We start from the raw sequence: 18,832 nt of genomic DNA, 5'->3' as shown, positions 1-18,832 counted from the left end.
AGGGTCAGAAGGTAGACACTTTTTATTTTATTTTTTTTCCAACTTTTTAATACTTTACCATCCACATGGACTACGATTGGGAATAGTAACCTTGCCCGGAGCATGGCCAGCAAACACGGTACACTAATGGGACTTGTTTGTGGCAGAAAAGTGACAAAATGCCGAAGTAAAAAAAGAAATTGTCTACCTTTATGTGTTGACCATTTTCATGTCAACCTTTTGACCCTGTCAACTTAATGCATGTCTACCATTAGTGGTAGACCTAATGACTGTAGACCTTTTTATATTGTAGATCAAATACCCAACGTCTCTCCCCAGGATGGATTGCAGATATCGTGTGGCAATACAATGAGAAATCTCAGTGTATGCCTATGTTATCTGCAGGGTGGCATTTCATCTTGCCATGTATGGCCAGCTTTAGGAACGTAGTGACAAGTGTGCTTTACATAATGGTTCGCTACAGGATGCTTAATGGGCCATTGGGTTTCCAAGATTAAAAATAAATTACAGCTTTGTACAAGTCACTCTATGATAAACAAAAGCACATTTAATTATGTCAAATCTGACATTTTCATGAAACAGATGGACTGGAATAGAAGTTAAGCGGTAAAAGAAATAGAATATGTAATAAAAGTTATTATAAATCACAACCTGGAAATAAGAGTCCTCTAACCGTTGCATTTGGCTAAAAATACCTAATATCAAACACAAACCCTTGCCTGTAACCTTGACTAACACAGTTGGATTATTAGAAACGTATTTATAGTCACCAGATTTTGTTTTAAGTGAATACTATTAAATTGAAAAAAATGCACTCAACTTGTTTGGGATTAACATAAGCGTGTGAAAGAGATACCACATATCAAGAAAAAGAAAGAAAAAGAAAAAAAAAAAAACACCTTAAACTGAAATGCCTGTATGAAGAAAACCAACATATTAAACTATGATAACCCAAGTAAGAATACGAAAATAAGCCAATTTCTGAAACAAAGCATGCCTCAGTTAATATTGGTGACATTTTCCCTATTGAAACTGAATGAAAGAATCCAACATTTGAAAAAAGAAATCCATATTTTAATATATAAAGTATTAGGCTTCTATATAATTTTCTAGGGTTTAAAACATAAAAGTCTCTTATATTAGATCCAAAGGGTTTTTCAATGCAGGGGGCAAGTTTGGAGAGCGCGAGTCCTCATCTAGTAGAACCAAGTCTTCAACTTCCCGGCCGCAGTATTTCCTCTTGCATATTCTCACCACTACTTTCTTTTTCAGAAATAGTTTTATTGCCTCCCTAGAGGCCACAGCTTTTGCATTTTCCTTTGTCTTTCCACAACCCATGGCCAAATAGACAGCCTGGCACCTTAACTCGCACACTATGCTTTCCTGAGAGGTTTTAGTTTGAGGCAAATCTGCCAGTTCCTTTAGAGGCACAAAATCAATGTCCAACGTAGATTTTAAAGACTCAATAGAATTGCCCAGAAGTTCTGAATGGTTGAGGTTGGGACCAAATCCTCCTGCAGAAACCAACTTCCAAGCTACAGTCTTGTAGAGCCTGTTAAAGAATGACTGGCGTTCCTTAATGTCCTCTGAAGTCAGTTTGCGAGGAGCTTTCACAGTATTCACACTGGGCTGTAACTGACCTTTCACCGTCTGCGGATGACATTCATGGTTATTACTTTGCTGAGGAGCAGGCTGGTAAGAGCCAGAGTCTGTTCTTTGTGCCTCACTGCAGGGAGCTTGTGATAAACTCCGCTCATCGCTATGCTGGCCCACCGGTTCCTTATATGCAGGTGTTTGCTTCTTGAGAGGTTCTTCCTCTACCCCTTCTGTAAACAAAAAAAAAAAAACTATAAAATATCCAGTTGTCAACATGAGCAAGGTCATTTTTTAAGGTGGCAAATGTTACATATAGCTCTCTCTCATATGTGGCAAAATGACAATTTTATTGTAGAAAATCTCTCTTCAATGATCCTTTGCAATGCTTCAAATTATGCAATTGAAAGGGACTATGGTGAAACCAAGAGAAATAAACCTTACAATAAATGAAGGATTAACATTCGGAAAATGTAGTTAAAGTACATACTGAAGTCAGTTATTTATACCCCTTTTACACCGCCAGCATAAACAACGGGTTATTACACATGAGTGTGCATAACCCGTGTTGTTGCTCGGTGTAAAAGGGTTGAGTTGGAATAATCCGGGTCGAGTAACCCGGTATTCCAACTCAGGTAGTTTGCAGGGCTGAACACGTGTTCAACCCGAAAAACTGTGCAGTGTGAACGGTAGCCTGGTCGCATCGACCTGGCTTCCCGTTTACAGTGAATATACAGGCGGCACTTGGAGATTATGTGATCTCCCAGTGCCGTCCCTGCCGCGTCACAGGCAACGTCACCAAACCGGCAATATGCCGGGCTGGTGACTGAGGTGGGAAAGGGGGCTGACGCGGGTCGCAGCCGGGTAGCACTCGTGTCAGGCATCCGCCTGCGACCCGCGATATTGGTGTAAAAATAAGATTAAACCTACCGGTAAATCTTTTTCTCCTAGTCCGTAGAGGATGCTGGGGACTCCGTAAGGACCATGGGGTATAGACGGGCTCCGCAGGAGACATGGGCACTATAAAGAACTTTAGAATGGGTGTGCACTGGCTCCTCCCTCTATGCCCCTCCTCCAGACCTCAGTTAGAGAAACTGTGCCCAGAGGAGACGGACAGTATGAGGAAAGGATTTTATAAATCCAAGGGCAAGATTCACACCAGCCCACACCAACCACACCGTATAACCTGGAATATACGAACCAGTCAACAGTATGAAACAAACAGCATCAGTCAAAGACCGATCAAAACTGTAACATAACCCTTATGCAAGCAATAACTATATACAAGTCTTGCAGAAAGTTGTCCGCACTGGGACGGGCGCCCAGCATCCTCTACGGACTAGGAGAAAAAGATTTACCGGTAGGTTTAAAATCTTATTTTCTCTTACGTCCTAGAGGATGCTGGGGACTCTGTAAGGACCATGGGGATTATACCAAAGCTCCAGCAAAAGTGTTTGACCCCGACCAAGTCGCCGCTCGGCAAAGCTGCAATGCCGAGACGCCTCGGGCAGCCGCCCAAGAAGAGCCCACCTTCCTAGTGGAATGGGCTTTTACCGAATTTGGTAACGGCAATCCAGCCGTAGAATGAGCCTGCTGAATCGTGTTACAGATCCAGCGAGCAATAGTCTGCTTAGAAGCAGGAGCGCCATCCTTGTTGGCTGCATACAGGACAAATAGTGGCTCTGTTTTCCTAACCCGAGCCGTTCTGGCTACATAAATTTTCAATGCCCTGACCACATCAAGGGACTCGGAATCCTCCAAATCCCGCGCAGCCACAGGCACCACACTAGGTTGGTTCATATGAAAAGAGGAAACCACCTTAGGCAAAAATTGAGGACGAGTCCACAACTCGGCTCTATCCACATGGAAAATCAGATAGGGGCTTTTGTGAGACAAAGCCGCCAACTCAGACACTCGCCTTGCCGATGCCAACAACATGACCACCTTCCAAGTGAGATACTTTAATTCCACGGATTGAAGAGGCTCAAACCAGGGATACTTAAGGAATTGTAACACCACGTTAAGGTCCCATGGTGCCACTGGAGGCACAAAAGGAGGCTGGATATGCAGCACTCCCTTCACAAAAGTCTGGACTTCTGGTAGAGAAGCCAATTCCTTCTGAAAGAAAATGGATAGGGCCGAAATCTGAACCTTAATGGAGCCTAATTTTAGGCCCATATTAACTCCAGTCTGTAGGAAGTGGAGAAAACGGCCCAGATGGAAATCTTTCGGAGGAGCATTCTTGGTTTCACACCAAGAGACATACTTCCTCCAGATACAGTGATAATGTTTCACTGTCACCTCCTTCCTAGCCTTTATCGGAGTAGGGATGACCTCGTCCGGAATGCCCTTCCCAGCTAGGATCTGGCGTTCAACCGCCATGCCAACAAACGCAGCCGCGGTAAGTCTTGGAACAGACAGGACCCCTCAGAGGAAGAGGCCACGGATCTTCTGTGAGCATTTCCTGCAGATCCGGATACCAGGCCCTTTGAGGCCAATCTGGAACAATGAGAATGGTCTGTGCTCCTTTTCGTCTTATGATTCTCAATATTTTTGAGATGAGAGGAAGAGGAGGAAACACATAGACCGACTGAAACACCCACGGTGTCACCAGGGCGTCCACTGCTACTACCTGAGGGTCCCTTGACCTGGCACAATACCTCGGAAGCTTCTTGTTGAGGCGTGACGCCATCATGTCTAATTGAGGACGTCCCCAAAGACTTATTTCTCCAAAAACTTCTTGATGAAGACCCCACACTCCTGGATGGCGATGGTGTCTGCTGAGGAAGTGTGCTTCCTAGTTGTCCACTCCCGGAATGAATACCGCTGACAGAGCACTTACGTAATTTTCCGCCCAGTGCAGAATCCTGGTGGCTTCCGCCATTGCCACTCTGCTCCTTGTCCCACCTTGCCGGTTTACATGAGCCACGGCTGTGACGTTGTCTGATTGAATCAGAACCGGTAGGTCGCGAAGAAGATTCTCCGCTTGTCGAAGGCCGTTGTATATGGCCCTTAATTCCAGTATGTTGATGTGTAGACAAGCCTTGTGGCTTGACCACAGTCCCTGAAAATTCCTGCCTTGTGTGACTGCTCCCCATCCTCGGAGGCTCGCGTCCGTGGTCACCAGAACCCAGTCCTGAATGCCGAACCTGCGACCCTCTAGAAGGTGAGCACTCTGCAGCCACCACAGGAGAGACACCCTGGCCCTGGAGGACAGGGTTATTTTCTGATGTATTTGAAGGTGGGACCCGGACCACTTGTCCAGAAGGTCCCACTGAAAAGTCCTCGCATGAAACCCGCCGAAGGGGATGGCCTCGTAGGTCGCCACCATTTTCCCCAGTACTTGAATGCATTGATGAACTGACACTCTTTTTGGTTTTAACAGGTCTCTGACCATGTTCTGGAGTTCCTGGGCTTTTTCCATCGGGAGAAAAACCCTCTTTTGTTCTGTGTCCAGAATCATGCCTAAGAAAGACAGCCGAGTTGTTGGAACCAACTGTGACTTTGGTAGATTTAGGATCCAGCCATGTTGCTGCAGCACTCTCAGGGAGAGCGACACGCTTTTCTGCAACTGTTCCTTTGATCTCGCTTTTATCAGGAGATCGTCCAAGTACTGGATAATTGTGACTCCTTGCCTTCGCAGGAGTACCATCATTTCTGCCATTACCTTGGTGAAAACCCTCGGGCCGTGGAAAGCCCAAACGGCAACGTTTGAAATTGGTAATGACAATCCTGTACAGCAAATCTCAGGAACACCTGATGAGGATATATGGGGACATGAAGGTATGCATCCTTTATGTCCAGAGACACCATATAATCCCCCCCTTCTAGGCTGGCGATGACCGCTCTCAGCGATTCCATCTTGAATTTGACCCTGTTCAAGTATAAGTTTAAGGATTTTAAATTCAGAATGGGTCTGACCGAACCGTCCGGGTTCGGGACCACAAACAGGGTTGAGTAGTACCCCGTCCCCTGTTGAAGCAGGGGAACTTTGACCAACACTTGTTGAAGACACAGTTTTTGAATTGCACTTAAAACTACCTCCCTCTCTGGGGAAGAAGCTGGTAGGGCCGATTTGAAAAATCGGCGAGGAGGTACATCTTCGAATTCCAGCTTGTAACCCTGGGAAACAATTTCTACTGCCCAGGGATCCACCTGTGATTGAACCCAGACGTGGCTGAAAAGTCGAAGACGTGCCCCCACTGGGGCGGACTCCCTCAGCGGAGCCCCAGCGTCATGCGGTGGATTTAGTAGAAGCCGGGGAGGACTTCTGCTCCTGGGAACTAGCTGTAGCTGGCAGCTTTTTCCCTCTGCCCTTACCTCTGGCGAGAAAGGAAGATCCCCGTACTCTTTTGGATTTATGCGACCGAAAGGACTGCATCTGATAATGTGGCGTTTTCTTTGGCTGTGAGGAAACAAAGGTAAAAAAGCGGATTTACCTGCAGTAGCTGTGGAAACCAGGTCCGTGAGACATTCCCCAAATAAGTCCTCACCCTTGTAAGGCAAAACCTCCATATGCCTCTGAGTCGGCATCACCCGTCCATTGGCGGGTCCACAGTGCTCGCCTAGCAGAAATCGCCATGGCGTTGGCTCTGGAACCCAGTAGGCCAACGTCTCTCTGAGCATCTCTCATATATAGGACAGCATCCTTTATATGACCCAAGGTCAGTAAAATGGTATCCTTATCCAGGGTATCAATGTCAGCAGACAAGGTATCTGTCCACGCTGCTACAGCGCTACAAACCCAAGCCGACGCTATCGCTGGTCTGAGCAAGGTACCAGTATGTGTATAAATTGACTTCAAGGTAGTCTCCTGCCTGCGATCAGCAGGATCCTTGAGGGCTGCGGTATCTTGCGACGGCAGCGCCACCTTTTTGGATAAGCGCGTTAACGCTTTGTCCACCCTGGGGGAGGATTCCCACAGTATCCTGTCCTTAGCCGGGAAAGGATACGCCATAAGAATCCTTTTGGGAATCTGCAGTTTCTTGTCTGGAGTTTCCCAAGCCCTTTCAAACAACTCATTTAACTCATGGGAAGGGGGGAAAGTAACCTCGGGTTTCTTTTCTTTAAACATGTGGACCCTCGTGCCAGGTACAGAGGGGTCATCCGTGATATGCAACACATCTTTTATTGCAATAATCATATAATGAATACTTTTTGCCAACTTTGGCTGCAATCTCGCATCATCGTAGTCGACACTGGAGTCAGAATCCGTGTCGGTATCAGTGTCTGCTACTTGGGATAGTGGGCGCTTCTGAGACCCAGAAGGGTCTTGTGACATAGTAAAAGGCAAGGATGGACTCCCTGCATTTTCCCTGGACTCCGTCCAACCTTTTATGTAATAAATTCACATTTGCATTTAAAACATTCCACATATCCAACCAATCAGGTGTCGGCGTTGCCGATGGAGACACCACACTCATTTGCTCCACCTCCTCCCTAGAAGAGCCTTCCGCTTCAGACATGCCGACACACACGTACAGACACCCCCACACACTCAGGGAAATCTCTAATCTGGAGACCGTTCCCCAATAAAGCCCTTTGGAGAGACAGAGAGAGAGTATGCCAGCACACACCCAGCGCCAAATGACCCTGGAGAAACAATTCCCAGATATACAGCGCTTTTTTATATAGGTTAAATATACACTGACTGCGACAAATATATGTGCCCCCCCCCCCCCTCTTCTCTTTTAAAGCCCTCTGTCACCGTGTTCAGCAAGGGAGAGTCCGGGGAGCCAGCTTCTCAGCAGCGTGCTGTGGAGAAAATGGCGCTGGTTAGTGCTGTGGAATCAAGCTCCGCCCCCTCAGCGGCGGGCTTCGGTCCCGCTCAAAAATACAACAAACTGGCGGGGGATTGTATATATTAATGCCTCAGCCTTATATACCGTTAATAATGCCAGCCAAGAGGTTTATTGCTGTCCAGGGCGCCCCCCCTGCGCCCATCCGTGCCTGTATTGTGTGTGTGTGTGTGGGAGCAAAGGCGCGCAGCGTTACCTCAGTGAAGATCAGAAGTCTTCTGCCGCCTTTGAAGTCTTCTTTTTTCTTATACTCACCCGGCTTCTATCTTCCGGCTCTGCAAGGAGGACGGCGGCGCGGCTCTGGGACGAACGGCTAGGGTGAGACCTGCGTTCCGATCCCTCTGGAGCTAATGGTGTCCAGTAGCCTAAGAAGCAGAGCCTATAACTTAAGTAGGTCTGCCTCTCTCTCCTCAGTCCCACGACGCAGGGAGCCTGTTGCCAGCAGTGCTCCCTGAAAATAAAAAACCTAACAAAAGTCTTTTTACAGAGAAACTCAGGAGAGCTCCCCTGCAATGCACCCAGTCTCCCCTGGGCACAGGATCTAACGGAGGTCTGGAGGAGGGGCATAGAGGGAGGAGCCAGTGCACACCCATTATAAAGTTCTTTATAGTGCCCATGTCTCCTGCGGAGCCCGTCTATACCCCATGGTCCTTACGGAGTCCCCAGCATCCTCTAGGACGTAAGAGAAAACAGTATTAGTGTGACATGTGCAGGGGGTGATTGTGAATTGAATAATATGGTTTAGGGGCTATGGTTTATGTGAGGACTTGGAACACTACAGCTCCCCAAAACAGAAGGATCCTTAGTATTTGTAAACAGTTTGTCAGACTCCTCAATACACTGCGACAATGAATTAGCTAGGCACAGACAGTCCACTGCAGGTCAAGTATTCGATCTAGTGAAGAATTGGGAACACAAACAATGCAAACACCGGTATTAACTAAAGACTGGTTAAACGAGGAAAGCCACAAGGTATGGTAGATCTAATCAACAGTATGTATGCCTGACAAAGTGGTTCTCCCAGAAATAGACCTGTAATCAGCAGCAGCTGCAGTGCCATCTAAAATGTGCAGGGGGGAGCTGGCCAGGACATACGAACATACTTGTGAAGTTGTATGTAACATATGTCCTGGTTTCCTTACCCAGGAAACAGCAGCCACCACAGGATAGAACCCACTGCTCAGCCTGTCAATCCTCATTTAGCTCACCCTGGACTCCCATTGGCTGGTTTCGTATATCCTGCCCAGCTCCCCCCTGCACACACGTTGGACGGCGCAGCAGCCGCCACTGCCTGTTATATATTTCTAGGCGTCCACAGATATTAAAGCATGCAAATATACACAGCAGAAAAAGAGACCAATGTTCATTTCCATTCACGTTATCACCAAGTCCCATACACAAACTAGCAAAATACAGCTTTAGAAAATACACTTGACATCGGGGTGGGGGGGGTTTCAATTAGCCCCAATAATTTAACGTGGGGTAAAAAAAAAGGAGAGCTTCCTCATGTGTTAGCCTGTTTTCGTCCGCTGCGATCATGTTATGCAGCCTGGGGGTGGCTGCCTTCGGTATTCGGGTTCTGTGTCGACACCACTTAGGTCGACAGTGAATAGCTCGAAATTGGTCAACGTGCAAAAAGGTCGACATTGGGTTTTCACTTATTTTGAACTTTTCATACTTTACAATCCACGTAGACTACAATTGGAAATGGTAACCTGTGCCAAGCGCAGCGGCGAGGCACCTTGCCCGAAGATTTGCTCGCCATGCGAGGGGACACGGTGCACTAATTGGGGTTCCCAGTCACTTTACAAAGAAAATGACACCAACAAAAAAACTCATGTCGACCTTGTTCATGTCAACCTAATGGCCATGTTGACCCTAAGTCCCATACCCCACTGAATAGCCCAGGTGGATCAATCAGCCTATGGCAAATAACTGCAGCTAATAGAAAAAAAATACAAGGGGGGGGAATTCTAACACACATTGATGCACTGAAACTTAAATGAAAGTCCTTATGGTTCACATCTATGTTCTGCTAACCATTGCTACTTGAAATCCCTCTTTTCTTCACCTTGGAAACCAGTTCATCGCGTGTTGTGTGGACTGGCGCATCAGTCACCTTTATAGTTTCTGACATTTTAAGGACTTTTCCCATAACGGGATGTGGATAACTGAAAGAAAAGAAAAGCATTTTAATAATGATGCAACACTGAAAATGAAAGTTTTCACAAAATATGGGTGGGCTTAATTTCCATAGGATATCTTCTGACAACTCTGAAAAGTGATGAACATACAGTCATAGGTTTGTCATGTTTATGGAAAGCTCAATTTCAACTCACGTAGGATGGTTCAATACTATTATTTTTTATTAATTATTCTATAAAGTCTATCAGACAACTCGCCACACACAGAAAGATGAGTACCATGCCTAGCAGAAATATATCCTGCTGTACCCACAATGACAATGGTGAGACGCGGACAGTGCAACCGGTGACATTGAAGTTCTCAGCTGTCAAAACACAACTGGGGAGAAAGCTGTTGCAGCACTGAAGGAGGGGGTTGTATGACATACCAACTCGGGATGGGCGGGGGGATATAAGCTTTAGAAGAAAGTTTACCATTGTTACAACGTATTGCTGCTGTGCAGTCAGGGTGGAATAACACAAGTGGCACATAGATGGAGTTACACAACTGGCTGTGGGGATAGCAATCCGTCGTTGTCCCTGGCACCTTCCAACCCCAGGAACACTTACAGGAGGGATGCCACAGGACAAGCCAGGGTGCCCCCACCACACCCGCAGGCAGGGTGCCCCAGCCGCACGGTTTGAGGCCGGCTCGGACACTTACCGGCAGCCGGTGAAGACATGGTTACACCACACCATGGAGTAGGCGATCAGCCGGTCCAGGCCCTTGTGGTTAGACTCGGGTAGCTCGCCAGCCCCGCAGAAGTCGCTCATGTTCCGCAGGATGAACTCCCGTCGGTGCCGCCACAGCTTGTCAGACTCATACTCCCCCCGCAGGCTCTCCACCCAGGCGGCGGTCTCCCGGTTCTGGCTGAGGAACTCGGACACTTCGTCCGCCGCCGCCATGCCCTTATTGCTGGGATCAGCTAGTGACGACGAGGCGGCGCCAGTTCCGGCACCACTAGACGAAAAGCTTCAAAACTCCCATCGAATGGCTGCACGTCCCCGCCCTCCCCGTGACGCCACACGTTTCCGCCTCACGCAGGCCGCGCACCTTCAGCCGACGGCGCCATTTTTTATATGGGAAAAAAGGGCTCTTTCAGTTTTTATTGTCAACCGTCGTGCACAGCTGAGGAGGGGGATCTGAGTTGTGCACAGTGTTTTGGGAGGGTGACTTGTGTGACTACACACACACGGTGCAAGATGTTCAACAGGTACACGTCACACATACTGCTCTGCTGCCAAATTTCTCCCACTGCAAGCTCCACTAGCGCCTGCATACAAGTTTTTACTATGGTGACATCCTTTACCCATACTGGATCTATCCTGTTATCTGCCCTCCACTATACATTCACATATAGTAGGTACGAATACAACATGCTCCTAGAATAGGCTTACCATACAATCCCTTTAAACCGTAACATTCATGAATTACACAGGTTCTGTGGTTGTCTAACTTCAAGCCTGCGTCTCTCCTGGTTTTAATCATCAACAGACCGATAACGTCAGCTGCGACACCTAACAGGAGGCGGCAGGCAGATAACGGCAACGGCAGGCACATAACGGGTAGCTGGCGGATAGCAGCGGTGGGCACCTAACAGGTAGCAGGCAGATAACGGCAGCGGTGGGCACCTAACAGGAGGCGGCGGGCAGATAATGGCAGCGGCAGGCACATAACAGGTAGCTATTTAATCAAAAAAGAGAAAAAGAAAAAGTATAGCGTTGTGGTGCACAGGGTCATAAATTGGCTGTTTAGTAATAAATGAAAACATAACTTTTATTAGTAATTAAGAATAAAATAAACTCCCCACCAATCAAAAAAAAAAAAAAAAGGCGAAATATTAAAAACTAAAAGATAGTAAGAAATGAAATATTAAAAACAGGTAGCGGGCAGGTAATGGCAGTGGTGGGCACCTAACAGGAGAGAGCGGGCAGATAACGGCAGCGGTGGGCACCTGATAGGATGCAGTGGGCAGATAACGGCAGCAGCTGGCACATAACAGGAGTTAGTGAGGAAATAACGGCCAGTGTCGGACTGGGGCAAGAAGGGCCCACCGGGGTAATGCAGTGGTAGGGGACCATGCTTAAGGGTGTGGCCAGGCAATAGTGGAGGTGTGGTCAACCACAACAGAGCATACTTGCCTACCTGACCCTCTCCATGAGGGAGAAAATGCTCTGTTCCTGGACTTTCCTGGTAATGTGTGATTGCCATCACCTGTGGTGAGCTAGTTTATTGATAAGAAAGGTGTTTCACCACAGGTGATGGCAATCATACATTACCAGGAAAGTCCAGGAACAGAGCATTTTCTCCCTCATGGAGAGGGTCAGGTAGGCAAGTATGCAACAGAGGTCCCGCTAACTGTAAGAGTGCATGGGCTGGGCCCATAGTCCTGTGCAGTATAAGGTAACATATGTATAATGTGTAATTAAAGTGCACTAGGATACAGTTTGGAACCTAATCCCTAAAGGAGGGGGTGGGCCCACCGGTGGTTTCCCCTATTCCCCTGTGGGCCAGTCCGACCCTGATAACGGCATTGGCGGGAATCTAACAGGAAGCAGTGGACTGGCACATAACAGGAGGCAGCTGCGGGCATGTAACAGGAGGAAGAGTGGTGGGCACCTAACAGGAGGCATCGGCGGATACATAACAGGAGGCAGCGGTCACATAACAGGAAATATAAAGTGTCAGGCAGAAAACAGGAAAGATCCCCCATACTTGCCGACATACTGAATTGCGTCATCATGGCTTCACCGCTTTTGAACAGTGCAGCGATTCATGGCATTGCGCAGTAGTGGATGGGGTATGGCTAAACCATCAAATGCTTTACAAAAGATGGATGGATGCCGCTACAAGATGGCAATGCTGAAATTATTCGTTGGTGCCCTTCAGTTCAGATGGCTATCCTTAATGAAGGGAGAGTAGGACAGCATACCACCCTAGCTGATACAGCCATTTTCCCAGGTAACATATATAGAAATGGCGAATAAGATTAGTTCACTAACTTTAAATAGTAGATGGGGGGGGGGGGGGGGGTATTCAGAGTTGTTAGCAAATCAAAAAAGTTAGCAGTTGGGCAAAACCATGTGCACTGCAGGTGGAGCAAATGTAACATGTGCAGAGAGTTATATTTGGATGGGTTATATTGGCCCTCATTCCGAGTTGATCGCTCGCAAGGCGAATTTAGCAGAGTTGCTCACGCTAAGCCTACGCCTACTGGGAGTGTATCTTAGCTTCTTAAAATTGCGACCGATGTATTCGCAATATTGCGATTACAAACTACTTAGCAGTTTCAGAGTAGCTTCAGACTTACTCGGCATCTGCGTTCAGTTCAGTGCTTGTCGTTCCTGGTTTGACGTCATAAACACACCCAGCGTTCGCTCAGACACTCCCCCGTTTCTCCGGCCACTCCTGCGTTTTATCCGGAAACGGTAGCGTTTTTATCCACACGCCCCGAAAACGCCGTGTTTCCGCCCAGTAACACCCATTTCCTGTCAATCACACTACGTTCGCCAGAGCGAAGAAAAAGCCGTGAGTAAAAATACTATCTTCATTGTAAAATTACTTGGCGCAGTCGCAGTGCGAATATTGCGCATGCGTACTAAGCGGAATTTCACTGCGATGCGAAGAAAATTACCGAGCGAACGACTCGGAATGAGGGCCATTGTTTCTGTAAAGCGTAAATACTGGCTGCTTTATTTTTACACTGCAATTTAGATATCAGTTTGAACAAACCCCACCCAAAGCTAAATCTTTCTGCACGTTACATCTGCCCCACCTGCAGTGCAATATGGTTTTGCCCGTAAGTGTTCTTTTTTGTTTGCTAATAACTCTGAATAACCTCCGGGATGTTAAGCAGGAGAACTAATCACAAGTTCAGTATTTCTAATGTGGCTTTTTACAGGTCCTTCTGCTCACATACAGAAGAGTACCAGGAAAAACAGCAGAGATTAGTCTAGTAAATAGTTTTGCTAGGTGGTAGTCATACTTGCTGACATCTCTATAATCTCCTTGGACAGAGTCATGGAGGGGGCAACTCTTTCCGATGGACTGTAGCTTACTTAGCACAGCAATTGCATCATTGTCTCGCCGCTACCCGCAGTGCAAAGCAGAGATTCACAGCATTTTACAGTTGGCTGTATAATTCAGTGTCATCCAACCTCCAGGCCATCCACTTCAGTCGAAAAAGTACTGTGGTAATGCAGCTTTCATTTACCATTGTAACTGCTTGTGTGGAACTAATGGGACGCTAAAATTAATTTTAAGGGAAATGCATATCTGTGCGCATACGTAATAGGGGCCCAAATGTATTAAATGACCAGTCAATCAGCTTCCTAACTGATATGAGCTGGTTTGCTGGACATTTATCACTTCTTATGCGTCTCAATTTTATATCTTGATAAAGCTTATTACATTTGTGCCAGGGTTTGCTGGAGGTGCGGGATAACGGACGATCTCATACTTTTTTAAAAGCGGCAATTATTTACAAAGCATGGTTTTGCCTTGTAAACGATTGCCGCTTTAAAAAAAACCTCAGAGATCTGTTGGCGCTCTGCACCCCCAGCAAGCTCAGATCTTATTACGTATGTCCCCTAGTCACAGTTTTATGTAATCCCTTTCTGCAGTGTATGAGCACAAATGTGAGGGATTTTGTTTGCCACTTCTTTCCGTTCTAACCTTTCTGGAACTGACTCCAACGCAGTGAGGGCTTACATACTTCTTGCCACAAGACCACAGCACCAGACTATTGTGTGAAAGAAGATTATTAATTCTTTTTTGATTGATAGCAGAACCCAAGGAAGAGATAAATAAAATATGGAGAAGGTAAACAAAACTGAATGGTGGGATCGACAAGCAGACCAAAATAGAATTGAAAGTTCTCTAATAAGCATATTTCTCTGACGTCCTAAGTGGATGCTGGGACTCCGTAAGGACCATGGGGAATAGCGGCTTCGCAGGAGACTGGGCACAACTAAAGAAAGCTTTAGGACTACCTGGTGTGCACTGGCTCCTCCCACTATGACCCTCCTCCAGACCTCAGTTAGAATCTTGTGCCCGGCTGAGCTGGATGCACACTAGGGGCTCTCCTGAGCTCCTAGAAAGAAAGTATATTTTAGGTTTTTTATTTTACAGTGAGATCTGCTGGCAACAGACTCACTGCAGCGAGGGACTAAGGGGAGAAGAAGCGAACCTACCTGACTGGAGATAGTTTGGGCTTCTTAGGCTACTGGACACCATTAGCTCCAGAGGGATCGAACACAGGACCCGACCTCGATCATTCGGTCCCGGAGCCGCGCCGCCGTCCCCCTTACAGAGCCAGAAGCAAGAAGTGGTCCGGAAAATCGGCGGCAGAAGACCTCGGTCTTCAACAAGGTAGCGCACAGCACTGCAGCTGTGCGCCATTGCTCCTCATGCACACCTCACACTCCGGTCACTGATGGGTGCAGGGCGCTGGGGGGGGGGGCGCCCTGAGCAGCAATATAAACACCTTGGCTGGCAAATCATCACAATATATAGTCCCAGGGCTATATAGGTGATAAATTACCCCTGCCAGAATTCCTAAAAAAAGCGGGAGAAAAGTCAGTCGAAAAAGGGGCGGGGCTAACTCCCTCAGCACACTGGCGCCATTGTTTCTTCACAGTGCAACTGGAAGACAGCTCCCCAGGCTCTCCCCTGTAGTTTTCAGACTCAAAGGGTTAAAAAGAGAGGGGGGGCACCAAATTTATGCGCAATATTGTGTATACAGCAGCTATTGGGGGAAAAATCACTCAGTTATAGTGTTAATCCCTGCATTATATAGCGCTCTGGTGTGTGCTGGCATACTCTCTCTCTGTCTCCCCAAAGGATTTTGTGGGATCCTGTCCTCAGTCAGAGCATTCCCTGTGTGTGTGCGGTGTGTCGGTACGGATGTGTCGACATGTTTGAGGATACGTGGAGGCGGAGCAGATGCCGATAAATGTGATGTTGCCCCCTGTGGGGCCGACACCAGAGTGGATAAGTGGAAGGTATTAACCGACAGTGTCAACTCCTTATGTAAAGGGCTGGATGACGTAACAGCTATGGGACAGCCGGCTTCTCAGCCCGCGCCTGCCCAGGCGTCTCAAAGGCCATCAGGGGCTCAAAAACGCCCGCTACCTCAGATGGCAGATACAGATGTCGACACGGAGTCTGACTCCAGTGTCGACGAGGTTGAGACATATACACTATCCACTAGGAACATCCGTTGCACTCGGCAATGAAAAATGTGTTACACATTTCTGACATTAACCCAAATACCACAAAAAAGGGGTTTTATGTTTGGGGAGAAAAAGCAGCCAGTGTTTTGTTCCCCCATCAGATGAGTGAATGAAGCGTGGGTTCCCCCGATAAAAAACTGGTAATTTCTAAAAAGTTACTGATGGCGTACCCTTTCCCGCCAGAGAATAGGTCACGTTGGGAGATATCCCCTAGGGTGGATAAGGCGCTCACACGTTTGTCAAAAAAGGTGGCACTGCCGTCTTAGGATACGGCCACTTTGGTACCTTTGGTATAGTACCTGAGTGTGTATATACACACTCAGGTACTATACTGAGACCTGCAATTGCCTCAGCATGGATAGTGCTGCTGCAGCGTGGTCTGATACCCTGTCAGATAATATTGATACCCTATACAGGGATACTATTTTGCTAACCATAGAGCATATTAAAGACGTCGTCTTATATATGAGGGATGCACAGAGGGATATTTGCCGGCTGGCATCCAAAAGTTAATGCAATGTCCATTCTGCCAGGAGGGTATTAGGGACCCGGCAGTGGACAGGTGATGCTGACTTTAAAAGGCACGTGGAGATTCTGCCTTATGAGGGTGAGGAATTGTTTGGGGATGGTCTCTGGGACCTCGTATCCACAGCAACAGCTGGGAAGAATTTTTTTTACCTCAGGTTCCTCACAGCCTAAGAAAGCACCGTATTATCAGGTACAGTCCTTTCGGCTTCAGAAAAGCGAGCGGGTCAAAGGCGCATCCTTTCTGCACAGAGACAAGGGAAGAGGGAAAAAGCTGCACCAGACAGCCAGTTCCCAGGATCAAAAATCTTCCCCCGCTTCATCTGAGTCCACCGCATGACGCTGGGGCTCCACAGGTGGAGCCAGGTGCGGTAGGGGCGCGTCTCGGGAACTTCAGCGACCAGTGGGCTCGCTCACAAGTGGATCCCTGGGTTCTGCAAGTAGTATCACAGGGATACAAGCTGGAGTTCGAGGCGACTCCCCCTCGCCGTTACCTCAAATCAGCCTTGCCTGCTGCCCTCGAGGAGAGGTAGTACTGGCGGCAATTCACAAGCTGTACTTCCAGCAGGTGATAATCAAGGTACCCCTCCTTCAACAAGGCCGGGGTTACTATTCCACAATGTTTGTGGTACCGAAACCAGGCGGTTCGGTGAGACCCATTCTAAAATTGAAATCCTTGAACACTTATATACGAAGGTTCAAGTTCAAAATGGAATCGCTCAGGGCGGTTATTGCAAGCCTGGACGAAGGGGATTACATGGTATCACTGGACATCAAGGATGCTTACCTGCATGTCCCCATTTACCCTCCTCACCAGGAGTACCTCAAAATTGTGGTACAGGATTGTCATTACCAATTCCAGACGTTCCCGTTGGTCTGACCACGGCACCGAGGGTATTTACCAAGGTAATGGCCGAAATGATGATACTCCTTCGAAAAAAGGGAGTTTTAATTATCCCGTACTTGGACGATCTCCTTATAAAGGCGAGGTCCAGGGAGCAGTTGTTCGTCGGAGTAGCACTATCTTGGGAAGTGCTACAACAGCACGGCTGGATTCTGAATATTCCAAAGTCGCAGCTGGTTCCTACGACGCGTCTACTGTTCCTGGGTATGGTTCTTGATAGGGTAATAAATCTATTCAGGTCGGATTATGAACTCTCTTCAGTCATCAGTCAGAATGCTGTTCTCCTTTAGCAACCGGTTGGAGGTCAATGAATGATAAGATGACACAAATTTATGCGTAATCGAAGCAAATCATAAGTGACCCGCTTGAGGGCCGTCATGGCTTTATTATTTATAGCTTGAACACAAAGGGTTTATGCTTGCCAATACATTTTAGCCAATCAGAATACACCATGTATGTCTTGAATACATCGATTGTCATACAATGTTAGAAGTGGCAACTAGGACAGCCTTGAAAATGGTTATTATTTCGTTTATCAGTCTTTCGGACATAAACTCAAAAGATTTCTTTCTTTATTCTTCTCAATTAGCCTTGGATATATCTGGTGTTGCTTTGTCCGTCTTGGATACATTTCCAATACATTTAATGTTGCATTTGTCTTGTACAAGTCATGCCTTAAAACAAGATTATTCAGCAAATACAATATTCTGACCAGCTCTGCACATTTTTCTTAAGGACATATCAACTCATTTTGTGATTAACAGTAAATATCTTTGTTAAATGTGAAAAAGCTTGAATCAATATATATTTGCCATTTAAAGGAAGCTCATACACTATCATTTCCCCTCTTTTTGATTCCACTTTTTCTCCCTAATATCTACCTACACTATCTAGGCCTGAACTATTTTCTTTCAGTAAACCAGTCCCCTGGACTTATAGTCCAAACCTTGGGGATTACCCCTAACAATAATCAAAGGATAAGCAACTTCATTCTTCTGGCTGGAGAGTCACTGTCAACTTCTTCAAGTGGGATGCACGTAATCAAATATCACGACCTTTCACCTTAATTTAAGGTAGACATGGTTAGCAGCACTTGATATGGACCATCATATCTTGGTTTGAAGGTCTTTCTCACATGTCTCTTTAAATAGACCCAATCGACTGGATTTAGCTTATGCGTAGCTGATCCTTCTGGGTCTGGAATGGAAGAAAACACTCGGCAATGGAGGTTAGTCAATGTTTTACAGACCTCCTGTACATAACCTGTAAAAATCATCATGATTATGTTGTAATTGTTGTGGATAATAACAACCTGTTCTTAGAGCTGACCCAAACAATATTTCATATGGAGTCAGTTTACTAGGTTTCATGGGTGTGGTCCTAATATTAAACAAGACTATAGGTAGGCATTCTGGACAAGTTCTTTTGGTTTCTGTCATTTTCTGTAGTTTTAGCTTAAGGTCAAAGTTCAGATGTCCCCCCTCCCACTCGCCTGGGGCTGGTAAGGCACATGGAAGGCCTGCTGTACCCCCAAATCTTTCATTATATGCTGCATGACTTCTCCCGTGAAATGTGTACCTCTATCTGATTCTATA

At 46.8% G+C, this 18,832-nt stretch overlaps 1 protein-coding gene across 2 annotated transcripts; it reads right to left on the bottom strand.

Moving 5' to 3' along the window:
- Positions 1 to 1,052: 1,052 nt before the first annotated feature.
- CDKN2AIP (CDKN2A interacting protein) lies at positions 1,053 to 10,637 on the bottom strand. Of its 2 annotated transcripts, none has more exons than XM_063920689.1 (3): positions 10,239 to 10,636; positions 9,432 to 9,562; positions 1,053 to 1,826 (listed from the first exon to the last, which is right to left on the bottom strand). In XM_063920689.1, exons 1-3 carry the CDS (start codon positions 10,478 to 10,480, stop codon positions 1,135 to 1,137), a joined length of 1,065 nt encoding a protein of 354 aa, XP_063776759.1. In that variant the 5' UTR covers positions 10,481 to 10,636; the 3' UTR covers positions 1,053 to 1,134. The 2 variants fall into 2 exon arrangements, with proteins under 2 accessions (XP_063776759.1, XP_063776760.1); XM_063920690.1 differs by having other exon boundaries at positions 1,734 to 1,826; positions 9,463 to 9,562; positions 10,239 to 10,637.
- Positions 10,638 to 18,832: the final 8,195 nt, after the last annotated feature.

The sequence above is a fragment of the Pseudophryne corroboree genome, chromosome 1 (assembly GCF_028390025.1).
Source record: "Pseudophryne corroboree isolate aPseCor3 chromosome 1, aPseCor3.hap2, whole genome shotgun sequence".
Classification (NCBI taxonomy): Eukaryota; Metazoa; Chordata; class Amphibia; order Anura; family Myobatrachidae; genus Pseudophryne; species Pseudophryne corroboree.
The sequence above is the reverse complement of the archived record's forward strand: the minus strand, read 5'-3'. Positions and strand labels throughout refer to the sequence as shown.

Coding starts and splice junctions, on each gene's coding strand:
- CDKN2AIP (XM_063920689.1), bottom strand. CDS start 10,480: ATGGCGGCGGCGGACGAAGTGTCCGAGTTCCTCAGCCAGAACCGGGAG. Junction 9,563..10,238: donor CATGTCTTCACCGGCTGCCG/GTAAGTGTCCGA, acceptor CTTTTCTTTCAG/TTATCCACATCCCGTTATGG. Junction 1,827..9,431: donor AGGGATTTCAAGTAGCAATG/GTTAGCAGAACA, acceptor TTTTGTTTACAG/AAGGGGTAGAGGAAGAACCT.